Source organism: Apus apus, chromosome 11, assembly GCF_020740795.1.
Source record: "Apus apus isolate bApuApu2 chromosome 11, bApuApu2.pri.cur, whole genome shotgun sequence".
In the NCBI taxonomy this organism is placed as follows: Eukaryota; Metazoa; Chordata; class Aves; order Apodiformes; family Apodidae; genus Apus; species Apus apus.
In genome coordinates, this window is record NC_067292.1 from 19307069 (window position 1) to 19325208 (window position 18140).

The following is an 18140-nucleotide window of genomic DNA, read 5'->3' on the forward strand; positions in this document are numbered from 1 at the left end:
AAGCCTGGTTGGAGAGAGGGGGAGGGCTTTTGTGGAAAAACAAAACTTTCTGGATCTAGAAGAGCAGAGTTATTTTTGATCTAACCCTGTGTTTGGCTGAGTAAAATCCAGCTTGTCTCTGTGTGATAAATCCAAAGATGGGTGGGTCAGATTTTATCCTGAATCACAGACTGGTTGAAGTTGGAAGGGACCTTAGAAGGTCGTGTGGTCCTAGCTCCTGTTTAAACAGGGCTGCCAAGGAATACATGCAGACAGCTTTGAGTATCTCCAAGGAGGGAGACTCCACAACCTCTCTGGGCAGCCTGTGTCAGTGCTTTGTCATGCTCATGGTAAAAAACAAGTCAGTCCTTACAGATGTTTTATGATCAGTGATGCTGTCTCCTAAGTATGCATGAAGGCTGCCAAGACAAAGGTTTCTTTCAGCTCTTTTTGCAGGAAAGCTAGCAATCCTCCTTCCCTGATTCCTGGAAAAGCTTTCACGTGAATGTAGTTAGAGTTGAAAGAAGCTGCACGGGAACTTCCAGCCTTCTCTTCTCCTCCCCATACGTTATATTTTCAAGTTGTTAACCCTGTGAAGTTACACAAGGAAGCATTAAATCAGATGCAGAGAGCTGGTGTTGCTGGCTTTCGTTTTCCTCTGTAACCATCTGCTTGGATGAGCTTCCCTTGGTCATGGCACCAGGATAGCTCCCTAGGAGTTTGATCCAGCTTCATGCCAGTCATGTTCTCACATCTAAACCTACCTATTTAATTGGGATTACCTAAATCAAGTGCTTGTTTTCTGAAGCCTGAGCTAAGTAGTAGAACGTGCTGTCAGGTCAGTTTTACTGCCTTCTGGGCATCTTGGGTGGGGGGTGGCTCTGCCAGTGTCAAGAAGCAGAGCTATATCCAACTCAGATGTTTCTTTCCAGCAGAAAAAAAATCAACTTGGCAGCCACTGGAACACACAGGCTGGGAGGAAAAGGGAAGCAGAGTGTCAGATAACCTGGAAGGAGAGAGTTGAGAACAATCAGAGCTGAGCAGACACAGCCTGGAGCGATGCTGTTTGTGCACAAAGGAGCTCCTGGCAAACAAGGATATTTGTGAGGGGGGTGAAGCAGGGGCTTGGTGGAGGCAGGCAGAGCTGCTGGGTTGTGCTGCCACACGTGTGCAGCTAGAAAGGGGGAAACAATGGCAAACGTTTTGCCAAGAGATGGAGATTGGGTTTGATGTTTGCTGCTACTCTTTGGACTGTAGAAACGAGCTCTTGGTAATTGTGACTACACCTTTCTGCCAGCATGATTTTTAGTCAAACCATTCATGCTGTCCAGTTAGATGAGGTTTGAAGAAATGAATAAACACTGAAACAACTTGAAGATACTTCAGACAACCAGCTGATGAGCTGATCTGTAGCCAGGGGTTAAACTGAAGGCAAATGATGCAGGATGCTAGTAAAGTGTAAAAGCTTGGTTAAGATTTAGTAATGAGTGAGACCTGTGGCAAACAAATGCAGATCACCTGCTATCACTGAGTTCAGCTGAAGGAGCTTTAAGGACAGGGGAAAGACTTGGTGAAAGGTCTCAGCTGCATGTGTTCAGCATGTGTTATTTGATTTGATAGCTTGCTAATGAGAAAGTTTGAGATGAACTTTTTTCTTCAGATGGCAGGAAGCGTATCCTGTAGTGTGAGGGTGGTGAAACTGGGGAAGCTGTGGCTGCCCCATCCCTGGCAGTGTTGAAGGGCAGGTTGGATGGGGCTTGGAGCAACCTGGGCTGGTGGGAGGTGTCCCTGCCCATGCAGGGGGTGGAACTGGATGGTCTTTAAGGTCCCTTCCAAACCAAACCAGTCTGGGATTCTGTGATTATTCCCTTTATGTCTTAAAAGACCATGGAGTAATGTTGGCTGAGTCAGTCATGATGAGGAGACAGAAGCTGCCTGCAAGATCAGTAAAGATGCTGTGTGGTGGCTTGTTTCTGGGCTAAATGCCTGCTCCACAGGCATGGTGCAGAGGTGCCCACTGTCCCAAGGCTGCAGTTGTGTGGAGTTAGGAACTGGGGGAAGAAATGTGAAGAAGCGAGGCTGTGCTGCTGTGGATTCTGGGCTGCTTTGGTGACAGAAATAATTGAAATCATCCTCTAGGTGACCTAAAAACCTCTTTTTACTTAGGTTTTGAAGACTACTCCCCATGAAATGCATGGCTGCTGTGTCAGCTGACTTATGTCTAGATTCTTCCTTTATCTCAGCTTAAGCTTTTCATCTGCAAATAGCGTTAACGACTTGGCTTCTAGGCTAATGATGAGAAAGCAACATTCTCAGCAGCTTTGTTAAAACTCTAGATGACTTAACCACTAGAAATACCTCTGTACCCACAGTACCAGACCCAGATCTTGCTCTCTAATGACTGTTTGCTACCAAGTTGTTGTTTTGGGTGTTCTTTTCCAGATTGTGAACAGGCACGGTCCCGAGGCAGACAGGCACTTACTACGCTGTCTATTCTCGCACGTGGATTTCAGTGGCGATGGTAAAAGCAGTGGCAAAGATTTTCATCAGGTACAGTTTGCACTGAGGCATCTGCTTGATTCATGTTTGGTTGTTACAAATCTGCTATAGGGTTTGATCTGTTTTAAGCACAAAGGCAGGTTGGAGGCAGGAGCTTCAAGCAAACTTCTCCACCGCCTTCCGATTGCAGGCACCTTTGTCCGGGGTGAAGTCAGAAGACAGCAAATTGTTGCTATCTGACTCTTACAGTCCCTTGATCTGGAAAAACAGCTTCAGTACAATTGCTCTTTCTCTACCACATGCAGTGCTCTGGTTTGAAAGCCTTCTTTTGTCTTCTAAAATTTTGTTCAAATCCCCTAGTTGGCATTTCTGGTGCTGACTGTATCTATTCTCAGGAGTGTTTTCATCCTTAAGTCATTGTGCCACAGGCTTTTTAGCTCATAGACAGGATTTCAAATATTCTTAGATGGTGTGAGGATGCTAATGAAACATTGCACCCGTGATGGAGAATGATCACTTTCTCAGTCTTTAAAAGAAAAAACAAACTAATCCTGAAGAAAAACTGATCGAAAGAAACTCGCAAATGCTAATGAGAATTTAGACACTTTCAAGACTTAAGCACCTTGTTTTAGTTTTGCTGCATATGGTGAGAAGTACAAGTTTGGTCTTCTTCTCCTGCTACAAATCAATATGAATGCTCAAGTCACCTTCTTGTTTTCAGACCCAATTTCTGATCCAGGAGTGTGCGTCGCTGATTACAAAACCAAACTTTATCTCGACGCTGTCCTACGCCATTGACAACCCCTTGCACTATCAGAAGGTTTGTATGATTCCTGAAGGGGGTTCCCCTCTCAGAAACTGCACTGAATTGGTCTGTAGGAAACCACCTGGCTTTCCCTTCTGTTTTCCCTGGCTTTGTTTTGGTTTTTTTATGGCTAAGATTGCTTATCCTGGAGTCTTCCAAAAAATGAGCGTGCCCACAGGTTGAGGTGGTGGTAACTTTTTTTGTTAATCTGAGCAAGGTAGTCACTCAGAATGACTCCACACTAACTGGAAAGCTTAATCTAACATTAATACTTTATGGCTTGTTTGTGGCAAAGAGAATCAAATCAAACCTTCAGTGCTCCTGTTTCTTTCAATATGAGAGCCATGAGGGGGGTTTAGTAGTGAAGAAAAGGGAGATGTGGAAGAAACTTGTAGTCTGTCCAAAAATAGTTCCAAAGATGCTTTGTTTAGCCTTATAAGTTTTGTTTGCCTACAGCAGAGTAGTTACTAATATTGCAGACCTGCAAATGGACTCTAGATAGTCTGTACCTTTATCAGTAAGACTAATCTTTTAACAGTTTCCTTTTAACTCTTCTTACCTGTTGCAGAGTCTAAAGCCTTCACCCCATTTATTTGCCCAATTGAGTAAAGTCATCAAATTAAGTAAAGTTCAAGAGGTAAGTGAACACTTCTTTTGAAAATAATTTTTTATTATTATTATTAAGCTGGTTAGCAAGGATGATGTCCCCTCACTCTGCTGTTTGTTGTTTGTAGGTGATATTCGGTCTCGCTTTACTGAACTCTTTCAGCTCAGATCTACGAGGTTTTGGTAAGTGCAGCTTTGAAAGTTCTGCAGCAGGGACACCTTTTTTCTTTTAAGCAGTAGGCTTTCTAGATGGATAGATGTGAGGAATTGCAATCAGTGGTGCTGATGAAGACTTAACATCATTTTGAGAGGGGCAGTTGTTATACAGCTTGTCCTATACTAGGTTGGAGTTCCCTTCTGTTAATGACTTGCTAGATAATTAATCAAACTGAAACTCCTATTTAGAACTGAATTGTGGCTTGTGGTAAACAAACTCAGAGGATGGTGCTGAGCTAGAATAGCTTTTTTCATATTAAAAAGCAATTTCAGGTTTTGACTCTGGCCTCTCTTGTTTTCCAAAGCTGCCCAGTTTATCAAACAGAAACTCCCGGATCTTCTGCGTTCTTACATTGACGCAGACGTCAGTGGAAATCAAGAAGGTGGCTTCCAAGATATTGCAATAGAGGTCCTGCACCTTCTCCTCTCCCATCTCCTTTTTGGGCAGAAGGGAGCCTTTGGGGTAGGACAGGAGCAGATCGACGCATTCCTCAAAACATTACGTAGAGGTGAGTGTTTGTGTGTGTGTGAGGGGGTGGGTCCTGGAAGCAAACTTGGGAATGGGTTTTGTAACTTCCTGAAATGGTGTGGAGCTTGATGAGGTAGAACTCAGTATGTTTTCATAACTCTTAACCTGACAGAAAAACACCCCTGTTCTGGCACTGGGCCATCATGCACTGCTTCTCTTTATGTGAGCAGTAATATGGTCTCATGTTTGTGTTTGTTGTTTTTTTTTAAAGTTGTGATAAACAAGTGTGAAGTAGGGGATATTGAAACCTGTGTTTGTGGGTTTGATTAAAGCAGCTCAGTGCACTGCAGTTGAAAAACTTGAGCTCCTTACAGTGTGAGGTACAGACATGACCGTTTCAAACAGGTGGATTTTAAGCACTGGCTTGTTTGTTGGATGCAGATCTATGAGGAAGCATGAGTACAGGGAAGGAAGGGGCTTGAATTAAAATGGTTCATTTCCTGAAGGCTGCCATGGTCTTTGTGTGGAGGCAGGGGATGTTATGGGTATGGTAGTATCTTCCTTTCTGAAACAATAGTGTTTGCTGTAAACCCCAGAATAAGGAAGATTTGGATTCAAAGCTAAGTGAATTTAACTTAACCCGCTCCTTGGTTCCTCACAGTCCTAGAGGAAGACACCCTTTATCCAAGAGCAGATTATTTGTTCTATTTAAGTGTAACTTCCTAGTTCATACTTCCTTTAACAAAGATTAGTGGATTAGCTTCTGCAAGTTCCCCTCACATTGCTTTGGGAAATTGGGAACTCAACTCTGCATGGCCCTGAAGAGTGTGGAGACATTATCCATCATCTTAAAGATCATGTTAATTCAGGAAGTCCTACCATGAGGTGTCCTTGCTGCCTTCCACTGTGAGCAAAACTCCCACCCATCCTCTCCTTCCTGTATCTTTCTCAAACGTTCCTTCCCTGGAAGGAAGAGAGGAACATTCTCTTTCCATGCCCAAGTTCCTGGTTTAGATTTGCTAGGCTTCTTAGGCTCGGTAGCAGCTTCTTTGTTTCCAAATACTTCCTGATTTGGAGGAGAGCTTTTTGCTCTGCTGCTGTATTGTTTCCTGCTCTGTGCTTTTTTTGGATGACTGCTGCTAGTGATAATCTAGTTCTAAACTTACCACCAGCACAGCTGCTAACCCTTTGAGCAGCTGCAGGTTTGTGTGAACCTGGTTTATCCCACATTCTCCTTCTCTAGGAATATCCAAGTGCCAGTAGAGAACTGGGAGGTGGGATGGAGGAATGCTGCTTAATTTCTGCAGCAGCAGGGAAACTAGCACAGCAGTCAACTGATTTTGGGTAGTCACTTGCATATGAATGGTTTTGTGGGGTTTTTTGTCACTTTCTTTTGTTCCTTTTTCCTTTAGATTTTCCCCAGGAGCGTTGCCCTGTGGTGCTTGCACCACTTTTATACCCTGAAAAACGGGACATTCTAATGGACAGGATCCTGCCTGATTCTGGAGGGATAGCTAAAACAATGATGGAGAGTTCTCTGGCAGATTTCATGCAAGAAGTTGGCTATGGCTTTTGTACAAGGTTTGTAGGAAAATGGGATATTTTTTTTTCCATCATCCTGGGTGGCAGTGGTTTTCTTGCTTGTTTCTTGAGGCAAAAGGTAAAAAACACTTAAGTACTAAAACAACTAGAAACTCATAAAGTATGATGAGGTAATTTGTTTGGATTCTGGTTTTATAGTTTGCTTTCTTCTAACAATGTGTAGTCTGAAATTGTGTGGGATTTTGTGGTGGTAAGAAGTGCTAGATACAGGTATTAAAATTCCTTGTGAAGGTTTGCTAAGAATTTGACCATCACCCTTTTTTTAAAGTAAAAAAGTGGCTAGGTAAGCACAAATTGCAATTTAAACTAAAAAAAGTGGCTAGGTAAGCACAAATTGCAATTAAATCCACCTGGGTCTTGAGAATTTTGAGACATTGTCCACATGAAATAGGTGACAGAAGAACTGAAGGTAATAGTGTCACTCCAAGAGAGTTTCCCATCAGCTTTCTGTGTGTACTGGGCTGTGCTCAGAATGGTGCTTGGTGACTGGGGTTATTTGTAGCTCTAGAATCTAATTGTGAGAGTTAATTACTGGAGTATCTTGACAGCTGCATCAGTCTCTGCCTGCTTAGGCAGACCCCAGTCAGAAGCTGACTATGGAAGTGTTCGTTTGAATATATTACAGGTTAATTTCCTTTTACATCTCTGCCTTCTGCACAAATCCAGCTCAGTTTTGAAGTTTTTAAAGCTTGAGAATAATGCTGTAGTACTGGTGGTGATAACAGGAGCCTGCAGGGGTGTGACTGGTTTGGAAAGGTCTTAAAGGAAAATTCTCTTCAGCATGAGCTAAGGGAAGGAAATGATTCTGTATTGTAGAAGAAAGAGAATTAAATTATCTTAACTTTTTGCTTAAACATTGAAATAAGGAAACACAGAAATATGAAGGTGTTGGAAGATAATGAAAACGTCCTTTGTTAACATAGGATTGTTTAAAACATGTTTGATCTGCAGTGGTGCCAATAGTGTTGGCCTCACTATGAAGTGTTCACACAGTGAAACAAAAAAAATGCAGAACGACCCTTCAGTGCTATAAATGGAAGTTAAATGTCTGCTCTCTTGTGGCTCCTTGAAGGTTTTTGCTGGTGATCTCTGATCAGAAGAGCCATGGCCTGCATCAGGCTGACAGACACACCTTCACAGCCCACCTTCTGACACTGCACAGCCCTTTGGAACCTGCCTGCTCAGTTTCACCTGTAGCTGGCAAGAAGCTTCAGCCTTTGAAGCTCAGGTCAACAGCTGGCAATGCTTTTACCATGAAACAGGGCTAAACCTACCCTGTGCTTTTACTTTGACATCTCTCACTTAAGCAGACCTGGTTTTGAAGACATGGCACAGGATGTTTCATGGAAATGCTGGCACTGATTTCCTACTAATTTTCTTGTTTTAAGAATTTTACGCTTGTTTGACAACTTGAATAAACGGTCGTATTTGTTTCTCCCAACACTGTGCTGTCCCAGCTGGACTTCCAGGTCTTCTGTTGGTCTGTCTTATGTTGTGCCACAGTGAAACCTGCTTTTGTGTTAAGTTTTTTCTGTTTTGTTGATTTTTAGTGTGGAAGAATGTCGGAACATAATCATGCAGTTTGGGGTCCGGGAGGTGACGGCTGCCCAGGTTGCCCGGGTGCTGGGGATGATGGCTCGAACTCACTCAGGGCTGACAGATGGTATTCCTTTACAAGTGAGTGGCCTCCTGGGGTGGAGATTAGCTTTCTTTTTGTTCAGCAGAACATGGGTTAAAATGGCAGCTGGTAGTAATTTAAGAGTTGTTTTTCTTATTCAGGACTTCTAACTGTTCTTCTAGAGAGAGTCCAGAGGAGTCACAGAGATGATGGGGAGGGCTGGAGCAGCTCTGCTCTGGAGACAGGCTGGGAGAGTTGGGGTGTTCAGCCTGGAGAAGGCTTCAGGGAGACCTCAGAGCACCTTCCAGTGCCTGAAGGGGCTCCAGGAAAGCTGGGGAGGGACTTGGGACAAGGGCAGGGAGGGAGAGGACAAGGGGGGATGGATTAAAACTGGAAGAGGGAGATTGAGGTGAGACATGAGGAGGAAATTCTTTGGTGTGAGGGTGGTGAGAGCCTGGCCCAGGTTGCCCAGGGAAGCTGTGGCTGCCCCATCCCTGGCAGTGTTGAAGGGCAGGTTGGATGGGGCTTGGAGCAACCTGGGCTGGTGGGAGGTGTCCCTGCCCATGCAGGGGGGTTGGATCCAGGTGAGCTTAAAGGTCCCTCCAACCCAAACCAGTCTGGGATTCGATTAAATGTCTGTAACACATCCCTGAATAAAAGATTCCCAGAAAAGTGCAACTGGTGTCATTGCTGGTCTGAACTTCTGCTTACCTTCACAGTGCAGAGGGTTCTGTAGCTGGTGGCTTTTGAGACAGCTCTATTTTTAACTAGTGTGTTTCACTTGCAGTCTATTTCGGCCCCTGGCAGTGGAATTTGGAGTGATGGGAAAGATAAAAGTGATGGAGCACAAGCCCATACCTGGAATGTGGAGGTCTTGATTGATGTTCTTAAAGAGCTGGTAGGTTTTGTAAGGATTTTGGTCTTTTATTTCTGAAAGAAGGGCTTGTCTCAGTGTGAGTATAAAGCTTTTCAAGCTCCTACCAGCCTCAATGGCTTCAAATCTCATTCATGTAACTGTATTCCTGCACTTAAATGATTAGTGTTTTTTTTATCCTTGTTAACAAGAATATTCTGAGAAATTGTGAGAAATAAAAGCTGCCTGAATGGTTGAGTGCAGCTTGAGATTGATGCCATACTCCTCCCACATTCCCCAGCATGTGTTGGAGCTGCTGACAGTGGGAAGTTTTGTGCATCAGGCACCTTGTTTGGAAAAGCTTGTCATTGTAGATTTTAATGATGAAAATGAAACAATATATTTTTGTAGCTACTTGTTCCAAAACTCTTAAATGCTTCTTTCATACAGTGACACTTGAGAAACAGGAAACTTTTTTCACCAGTTTATAAGGAGCCATTTTTATAATTAATTCAGTGAAACATGAGTCTCATGTTCTCTGCCTGCCTCATGCTGGGTGATGCTGTTTTTCTGTATCTTCACTCTAATCTGTGCAGGACTCACTATTTTGTTTTTCTGAACCTTGGAACATACACCTGGCTTTGTCTTTGATGCTCACCTGCCTCTGAATAGAGGTGGTGTGTGGTCCCCAGTAGCTGTAGTTTCCTCCAAACTCCCTCATCCTTCTGGTTCTCACTATAACTGAAAATCTAATCAGTGCTTTGCAAGTACTTGCAGTGTCTGTTCTTCAAAAGGAAAAGCAAACCCTGCATGCCAGTGGGTCAGACCCTTCTGCCTTTTATTGGAGGGCACATGAAGCCTGCAAAAGGAATGAGTTAGCATGCTGGGAAAGGAACTGTATGTTTAAATGTTTTTTTGAAGACTTGTTAATGAAACGTTTGGAAGGATAGGCAGCTAATGCCTCTAGTGCTGCAGGAAGCACAATCTCCCAGGCTTGTTTCAAATGTGAACTTGCATCAAGTTCTCACATCTAAATCCTGTTCTTAAAACAAAAACCTTGCTTTCCAATATGTTGAGCTGGATAAAATGCTGATGAAGAGGGCTTCTTACACGGCAGTACTGAAATTTGTCACGGTCAAGGCTGACTACTCTCTTGGTTTTCTGGTTGCAGAATCCTAGCTTGGACTTCAAAGTAGTAACCTATGAATTGGACCATCCAGGATTTCAGATTCGTGACAGCAAGGGCCTGCATATTGTAGTGTTTGGCATCCAAAGAGGGCTGGGCATGGAAGTTTTTCCTGTCAATGCCATATACCGACCCTGGAAGCACGCAGAGGGCCAGGTGGGTTTGCCAACATATCTTGCTGTAGCTGTGCAACACTTGGAAAGTTTCTGAATGTCTTTCATGGCAAATGGGAATTGATAATGTGAATTTTTAGCCAAGCTGTGTTTGAGAATGTGGCCTGTAGGGCTCAGGTAAGTCAAGGAAGTACAGTTATTAATTGAACAGGGTGTTGTTTGGGAGGGGATGGGTTGCTTGAGGCACATGTGACAACACCTTTGTTTTTAGCAGTGTTCTGATGTGTAGTATATTGAATGTGGAATTGTTGCTGTGAGGCTTTTACCTGGTTACACAGAAAGGCTGCAGCTTTGTGTCACCTGCATCTGTCCCTTTCAGATGCCCTGGGAGGAGAAGTGTCAGGTTCAGTCTTACATAAAACACATTTATAGTCCATCTTCCCTCATCTCTGTTGCTTTTTTGTGGGAGGAACCTGGAACCCTAAATAGCTGAACTATTTTTGCTGTCTTTTCTTCCAGCTCTCCTTCATTCAACATTCCCTCATAAACCCTGACATCTTCTGTTTTGCTGACTACCCTTGTCATACTGTTGCCACAGACATCCTGAAAGCACCACCAGAGGATGACAATCGAGAAATTGCTACATGGTAAACCTGCTCTCAGCTGTTTTACATACCTAGAGTTGGAGTAAGACTATTTGTCTGGCCCAATATGGCTTTATCTTCATACAACCAGATGTACTTAGAGCTGTGTGTAGAATGTACATCCCAATGGATCAGCCAGTGGTATTTGTTCCACGTTTGATCAGTGAAAGTTGTCATGTTATGAGAACATCTGAAAATGTACTCCCAGATCTTGATTTTGTTGCAGTCTTCTGGTTGTCTGCAGAGTTTCTGCTGATGCCTTTAGGCAGGTGGTGTGAGCTGAGAGGAGGGGATAGGGGAGGTAGGAATTTACAATCTCTCTTTCCCAGGATGACATGAGAGAAAATTGCTCTATTTGTGTGAAAAGTCCTGGTATTTAAATAGTAAATTTATACAGCTTGTGCTGAGTTAGTGCACAAACTGACTAGTGGGGCTTTCTGAGCTGACGTTCACAACCCTTTTTTGATGTAGCTGATGGGAGTGGAAATACTTGCTGCATTTTCCATTGTGTGGCCCAAAATAGGGAAGTGGAGGATGAGGAATATGGGTAAACTGGGCAAGATGGCAATAGTTACTTGTCTGTAAAGCAGACAAAGCAAGTAAGATATCTTAAGTTTCACAGGTGGGGACTCAGGAGTAGTTATTATAATTTTCTGTTATTACTTATTATTTACAGTTTATTGCATTTCTGGAAGTGTTTCAAGCTAAATTATCCACATAACCTGCCTCAAGCTGAAATTTTTTGACATCAGCTTTCCATTCTCCCTCTTCTCTGATAGAATAAGCAGCTCTTAAATTGATTTGTAATAAAAAGGAGTGATTTTTTTCATGGTTAAGAATGCTTTTGTAGACTGAATTGGCTGTGATAAGAGCTACAGTATCAGGTTGTTTGCTTTATATGCTCTTAGCTTTGGCTGCAGATTCCTAGGATCCTGCAAGCCAACTGCTTTAACTTTTTTTTTTGGGGGGGGGGTTTGTCTGTTTTTGTTAGGAAGAGCCTGGATTTGATTGAATCTCTCTTACGACTGGCAGAAGTGGGACAGTATGAGCAGGTTAAGCAGCTCTTCAGTTTTCCTATCAAGCATTGCCCAGACATGTTGGTTTTGGCCTTACTGCAGATCAACACCTCCTGGCACACCCTGCGCCATGAGCTCATCTCCACCCTCATGCCAATTTTCCTTGGCAACCATCCCAACTCTGCCATCATTTTGCACTATGCATGGCATGGACAGGTAAGTATTTTCACTGGATTCTGCCCGTAGGTTGTTCATAGAACTGAAAACTTCAGTGGGTTGAACAGTTAGACCAGCAATCCTTATATTTGCTTATCAACTGGGTAATTTTAAACCCATCAGTGGTTTATGCAAACTAATCCAAGTTGTCTCCTCCCCTTCTTGAAGCAAACTGTTGTGATTTGACTTGCTTGAGGGAAGTTTAGTCAGAGCAAAGAAATAATTTTCACTGAGAAAATATTCCTGGAAAAATAGACCAAAGTTCACTTTGACTTTTTTTTTTTTAAACATTTCGGTTTTAACCAAAGTTTGGGTATTTTTTAAGAAAACCAAAAGAACACAAAATCTCACAACTCCCCCCACCAAACTCTCAACCTCATGTGTTTTATAATGTGTAGAAATGTGAAGCAATAAGAGGTGAGGAGCTTTAAACCAAATAATCTCCATTGTACTCACTTAAAGATGGAAGATATTGTAAGTATGAAGAAACTACTGTAAATTTTAAGAGTCTAGGGTGTCTTCTGAAAACTTTAGGACTGACCTTATTCAAGGAGAGCTTCCCTGTGGAGACAAAGTCATGATGTAGGCAAGTTCCATGCTTTTAATGGGACACTAGTAGGCTTGTATGGATTTGCCTTTATCATTGTGTCCATGGGTGGTTAAACAAATAGGAGTCAGAAGAGACAGAGGGCAGAGAAAGCCTCTGGGATTAGGAGGGAATCTGCATCAGGAAACATCTTACCCTGGTCAAGTTAATGATAAGAATCTTGACCTCTGAGGTCTTGGTCCACATGGACTGTAAAATTAAGGCTCTTTGCTAGCTGGAGTGCTATGAATGTTGTGTGTTGTTTCCTGATAAGTGTTTCCATTGAAGAAAGGGGAGTAGGATTGATGTGCTTTTACATGAGGTCCTGAAATAGCAGTTTTTTCTGCAGAGTAGGCTTCAGAATGAAGCACAGAACTGTGGCTGCCACATGACATGGTGCCACCCCACAGCTGGAGGATGTTTCACTTCCCACCCTTAAGCAAAGCCATCAAAATCCAAGTCCTGTTGCAGTTTTAAATTGCCCCTGAGTGAGCAAAGAGCTGGATACCATGTTTGCCATGTCAAGGTGTGCTGTTGCAGTTCTCACTTGGAAATTATTTGCCTGTTCCCAAAGCAATTTCTCTACAATTGAGAGGAATCAGACCTATACAGTGATAAGAAGGAGATGGGATGTACTTAACATTTGTAGTCGTTCTGCATATTTTAGTTGGAGCTCCTGGGTAGTTTATTATTGCACAAAAAGAGCCCAACTCAGAACCTGAGGTCTGAAACTGAAGACTGTAGGTATGATAGAATCCTGGAAGGTCAGCTTGGAAGGGACCTCAAGGATCATCTGGTCATAGAGTTGAAATGAGGTTGCCCAGCACCCTGTTAGGCTGAGTCTTAATATATGGGCTGAGTCTCAATGTATGGGAATCTACCACTTCCTTTGGGAGACTATTCCCATGTCTCAGGGTGAAAATTTTCTTCTGGATTTCAATCAAAATCTCCCCAGGAGTAACTTGTTCCCATCACCCCATGTCTTTTCCATGTATAAAGGGAGTCTCCATCTTCATGGCAGCCACCCTTTATGGACTGGGACATGGTGAAAAGGTCTCCCCTGAGCCTTCTCCAGGCTGCAAAAACCCAGTCCTCTCAGCCTTTTCTGGGGTTGCATAGAGATAAAATATCCTGCTGAATGCTCACACAGTTGATCCCTTTTCTGGAGGCATGAGGGACAATCACAGTTTGATTCTCCTCAGGGTCAGTCTCCTTCCATCCGTCAGCTGATCATGCATGCCATGGCAGAGTGGTACATGAGAGGGGAGCAGTATGACCAGGCTAAACTGTCACGGATCCTTGATGTGGCACAAGACTTGAAGGTGAGTAGTGCAAAACACTGCTTTTCTTTTCTCTCTGGTGTCCTGCACAGGCTTGCTCATCTTTTAACAAAGGCCAAGCTGAACTAATCGAGTAAGGATTAATTTAAGCGTGTCTGAACTCGGTTGTTGCTGCTTGTACCTCATCTTAAAGCCACCACAAAGCAGCAGCTTGTGTTGGGGTGACTTGAGTGCTCTTCAGCTGGGTTGTGGTATCTGCAGGTGCTTTCTAGCCTGGTGAGCCCAAGACATCTCCCTTGATGTTTGCAGGAGAGTTGGTCATCATGGCTTAGCTGACAAGTAATTTGAGGAGCAGCAGAATAGAGCTGTCTGTGCTGTGAGTGTATTGTAAATCCAGGGAGAGCTTTGCCTGTTTTAACCCTGAATACCATTGAAATGGGGATGTAGAAAATATCTGAGTGACTTGTGTGAAGGTGGCACTGTTGAACTTAATGAAACAAGAATTTGTTAAGCACGCTGCTGCTTTTCAGCTGTTGACACATTCACCAAAGAGACTGGAAGTGGTGACTGACTTCTTTTGAGTCCTTTATTGCTTCCTGAAGTCGATGCAAAATAATTAGGTGTCTGAAAGTGCCAGAAGTGCTGCCTGCAGTCACTTTTGTTACAGCTTTTGTCCCAGTCTCTGTGTTCAGAGGTGAACATGCTGGGCAGGTATATTCAAAGTGGCTCTGTTTGCAGGGAGATTTTAGGCTCTTGTGATTGGTTTTGTTGCAGTATCAACTTGGGAGCTCTCAGCCACTTGCAGGTGGATTTTCATGTAGAGGAATTTAAAACTGTCAGCACAAGGTCTGACCTTCAAAGAAGGTCATGATTTCAAGTAAGAGCTCTTGCTTATTTGCGATAATGAGGAGAAGCTGATGGCACCAACCTTTTTATTGACAAAAAAGCACAGCAAGACTCCTCTATTGAAAATTAGGTGGGGATTAGGAAAAAAAAAGGGTGTCCTTGTGTCTTCACTAGTAGTCTTCTGATTTCTTTTTCTTCAGGCCTTGTCAATGCTGCTAAATGGTACTCCATTTGCCTTTGTTATTGACCTTGCTGCACTTGCCTCTCGACGGGAATACCTCAAACTTGACAAATGGCTCACAGATAAAATTCGGGAGCATGGGGTAAAGCAGGATTTCTCTTTTTGTTTTTATTTCTACACTCTTTTTACCAGTGACCAACTTCAGTCACTTTTAACGATTTTCTCAGTAGCTTTAAAGTTGTGGAAAGTGTCCATGGTCTGATAGTTCAACTCTTTCACTGAACTATAATAGCTTAGTGCAATTCTTTCCACGGTGCAATTGCCAAGTTTGAAATAGTGGCTTGGATGCAGTGTGGGAGCTTAAGGTAACATTTTTATTTTTCCTCAGGAGCCTTTCATCCAGGCCTGTATGACTTTCTTAAAGAGAAGATGTCCATCTATCCTGGGTGGCCTTGCTCCAGAAAAAGATCAGCCCAAAAGTGCTCAGCTTCCTCCAGAAACCTTGGCGACGATGCTGGCGTGTCTGCAGGCTTGTGCTGGGTAAGGGTGATGTTACTTACACTGAATCTATCATCTGTTTGCAGCTTGTTTGCTGGCACATGGTCACAGCTGGTTTGGAATTTTCCATGGAGAATGGGGTTAATGAGAGTATATAAGGTTGCAGGGGTGGGTTCAGTAGTATGTTTCATTTTGCACAGAAGCTTCTGGTGTAGGCTTGGCCACAGGAGCTTGCAAGAGTGTTCTTGTCTTTGTAATAATGGTCTTGGTGAGCTGGTGAGTCAGATCTTGGCTTGTTAATGACTAGATACAGGGCTGTAATTCAGACAAAAAGGAATCCAGGCTGTAACTACAGAATGGGGCAGCATCTTGGAAAACAGTGAGTGTGTGAAGCATTTTGTCATGGCAATAAGCAGATGCCTCTGGGTGTGATTGCTGCCACAGCACAAAGTGCTCATGCAGTCCTTGTGTGCAGGAGAAAAATGCCAAGTGGTGTTTCTAATAAATAATTGTAATGGAGCCTGAAACTAGATGTGTAACTTCTGCTGTCTTCTTTTGAGACAGTCTCAGAGTAGTCAAAGGATGGAAAATAATTAAGACTTTTTTGCAGACCTGGTGGTTTAGCCAAAGTCCAGAAGCAAAAAGTCCTAGGGAGCTGTTTTATCTGCTGGAGGGAGGAGTAGGCTACAGAAAGGCTAAGGGAAACTGGAATTGGGCAAAGAATTTTTTAAATACTGTTTTCCCATTTAGTAAAAATGACTGAATGTTGGAAAATATTTGTGGTGTCACTTCTTAATGCTGTCAGGTCAAGATGGTATTTAGCTGTACCAGTACTTCATAGGTAATTAGATGTAGCACAGTGCGTCACGTGAGCCAGAGACTGAAAGCTGGAGGTGGTGCTAGTTTTGGTGTTAAAATTTGACACCAAAAGGGCCTGGTATGTCTGAGTGAGAGTTATCTGTTCTGTGGCTCACCTTGGGCCCCTTGGCCTAGCCAGTGTTGTCTTGAAAGATGGAAAAAACATCTTGTATCCAGGATGATTCATGGCTCTCCTGTAGGTGCTGGGAATTGAGTATCAACATAGAGTTGTCACCTTAGGTATTTGAACTGGAAGGGAACGTGATGCACCTTGAAGATTTTTAGGAGAAAGGATTCTCCTGATTCCTACTGGGACCTGTGCAGTTAAACTTCAAAATGCTGTTGAAACTTTGTTTCTGAAATACAAAGTCTAGCACACCTCTTGGGCTGAAAAGATGGCTGTTATTTTTCAACTCCCAAGTGCATCTTCTGAGACTTGTTAATTTCCATTCATAACTTTGCATGCTACTGTGTCCAGATTTCAGAGGTTTAATAGTTAACTGTAGACCTGCCTTGCATCTGATGTCCCTGCCTTCTGAATCTTAATGTGTGCACCAAGTTTTGTTTATTCAATTAATTCCAAAAGCCACTAGTTTCTCTACTGGCACAAATTCTCTCAGCTTTTGGTTTCTTTTTATAGCTACTTGTATTCCCTTTTATGCAAGAATGTGACCTACTTGCAGTCATTTTCCATTAGTTATTCTCTTTGAGCTTTAAAAAGAAAAATGCTTGGATTTCTGACATGAGGGAATTGCTTTGATTAGCTCAGGTTTCAGTCAGAATGGAAGCAGGCATTGTAAAAACCAGAAGATTAAAATCACAGTCAATATTAAATATGTCTGAGAGGGTAGTTCACTAGCTGAAATACCTCATAGTTTTGTCTTGTCATGTTTTGTGACCAGAGAGACACTTTCCTTTGCCACCAGGACCCTGTGTGTTTTGAGACTCTTTTATTTTTGGCACAACTTGTTTCTCACTGGTGAGCACTGCACTTGTGGCATCGTGTAGCAGGGAGACTTCAGCAAGAAATAAGTGTTCCTTTTATTTCTGAGTGTTTGTGTAATGAAGTCAGGGTGGTTGCAGGCACCACAGGCTGACCAAGCATGTGATCTGGTTACAAACTGCTTCTGGGAAGTCCTCCCCTCCTGGAGATGTGGTGAGTTGAAGGGCAGCAGTGCCTCTTCCTGAAGTTGTGTCCAGCACAGTTGACATGTGGGGAATGGTCATTCTTTCTCAGTCCCTGCCTCAAGAAGGGAAGAGACTTCTGGCTGCCTTTACCTAGGGGAATGAATAAGCCTTTCCTTGCTTTGTAAAAAAAAAAAAATTATTTTAAAAAAAAAGCAGTGCAAGAAATATGAACTTGCTGTTGAGTTTCCCTTAAAATGACAGTTTTGTTCCTCTAGAGCTGGCTGACTTTGCTCCCTGGCTCTCCTCTTTACTAGTGTTTCAAAGTTCTTCTTCCTACACATTCCCCCTACTTCTCTTCAGGGAATGATAAAGTTAGATAACTGAAGATTTTTTTTTTTACCCAGAACTTGAAATGATGAAAATTTTAAGACCTTGTACCATGGTACATGGTGGATCACTGGCTTGGGAGAGCAACTGTATGTAGCCTGTAATGGAATACAAAGCTGAGGGCTGATCCACTCTTCATTTTCCTGCCTTAGTTTGCAGAATGGTTCCTCTTTTCCCCCCTCCTTTCCTCTCATCCCAACAGCTGTGCAGTAAAAGCTTGTGAAAATGGAGTTAAAAGGGGGAATCTCTAGAGAAGGGTAACAAAGCTGTGTGGGTTTAGCTGCACCATGATGAGAAGGAATCTGCCGTTGTAGCTGTTCTCACCTCACCAGAAAGGCAGAACTAACATTCAGGAAAGCTGTAAATAACTGGCTGTGTTTTCCAAAAGGAAAGTGTTAGTTTTATGGTTAGGTGTGTCAGCAGCAGAGCTGCCTTGCCTTCCAGTTTGGGAACCTGGCAGTCAGACATGGAATACTTGGGAAAGAAGTACTGAGTGCTCTCAGTTGTGCAATGACTGAGTTTTCTGTTGGCTTTTGATTATAATTTCCTTGATT

The 18140-nt window shown here is 43.0% G+C and overlaps 1 protein-coding gene across 10 annotated transcripts in view; it reads left to right on the top strand.

Moving 5' to 3' along the window:
• Positions 1-18140, top strand: part of CNOT1 (CCR4-NOT transcription complex subunit 1) — a 61209-nt gene that overhangs the window by 8286 nt on the left and 34783 nt on the right. For 9 of the 10 annotated variants that reach the window (XR_007890550.1, XM_051629186.1, XM_051629190.1 and 6 more), the window contains exons 3-16: positions 2422-2529; positions 3200-3298; positions 3852-3920; positions 4018-4072; positions 4411-4614; positions 5987-6155; positions 7727-7853; positions 8582-8692; positions 9819-9989; positions 10466-10593; positions 11582-11822; positions 13611-13730; positions 14735-14857; positions 15104-15255. Coding sequence is in view for 9 of the 10 variants with exons in the window: in XM_051629186.1 (XP_051485146.1) it covers positions 2422-2529; positions 3200-3298; positions 3852-3920; positions 4018-4072; positions 4411-4614; positions 5987-6155; positions 7727-7853; positions 8582-8692; positions 9819-9989; positions 10466-10593; positions 11582-11822; positions 13611-13730; positions 14735-14857; positions 15104-15255 (1877 nt within the window). In the remaining variant the exon portion in view is untranslated. The remainder of the gene's footprint in view (positions 1-2421; positions 2530-3199; positions 3299-3851; positions 3921-4017; positions 4073-4410; positions 4615-5986; positions 6156-7726; positions 7854-8581; positions 8693-9818; positions 9990-10465; positions 10594-11581; positions 11823-13610; positions 13731-14734; positions 14858-15103; positions 15256-18140) is intronic. The other variant, XM_051629194.1, reaches the window with a different exon arrangement.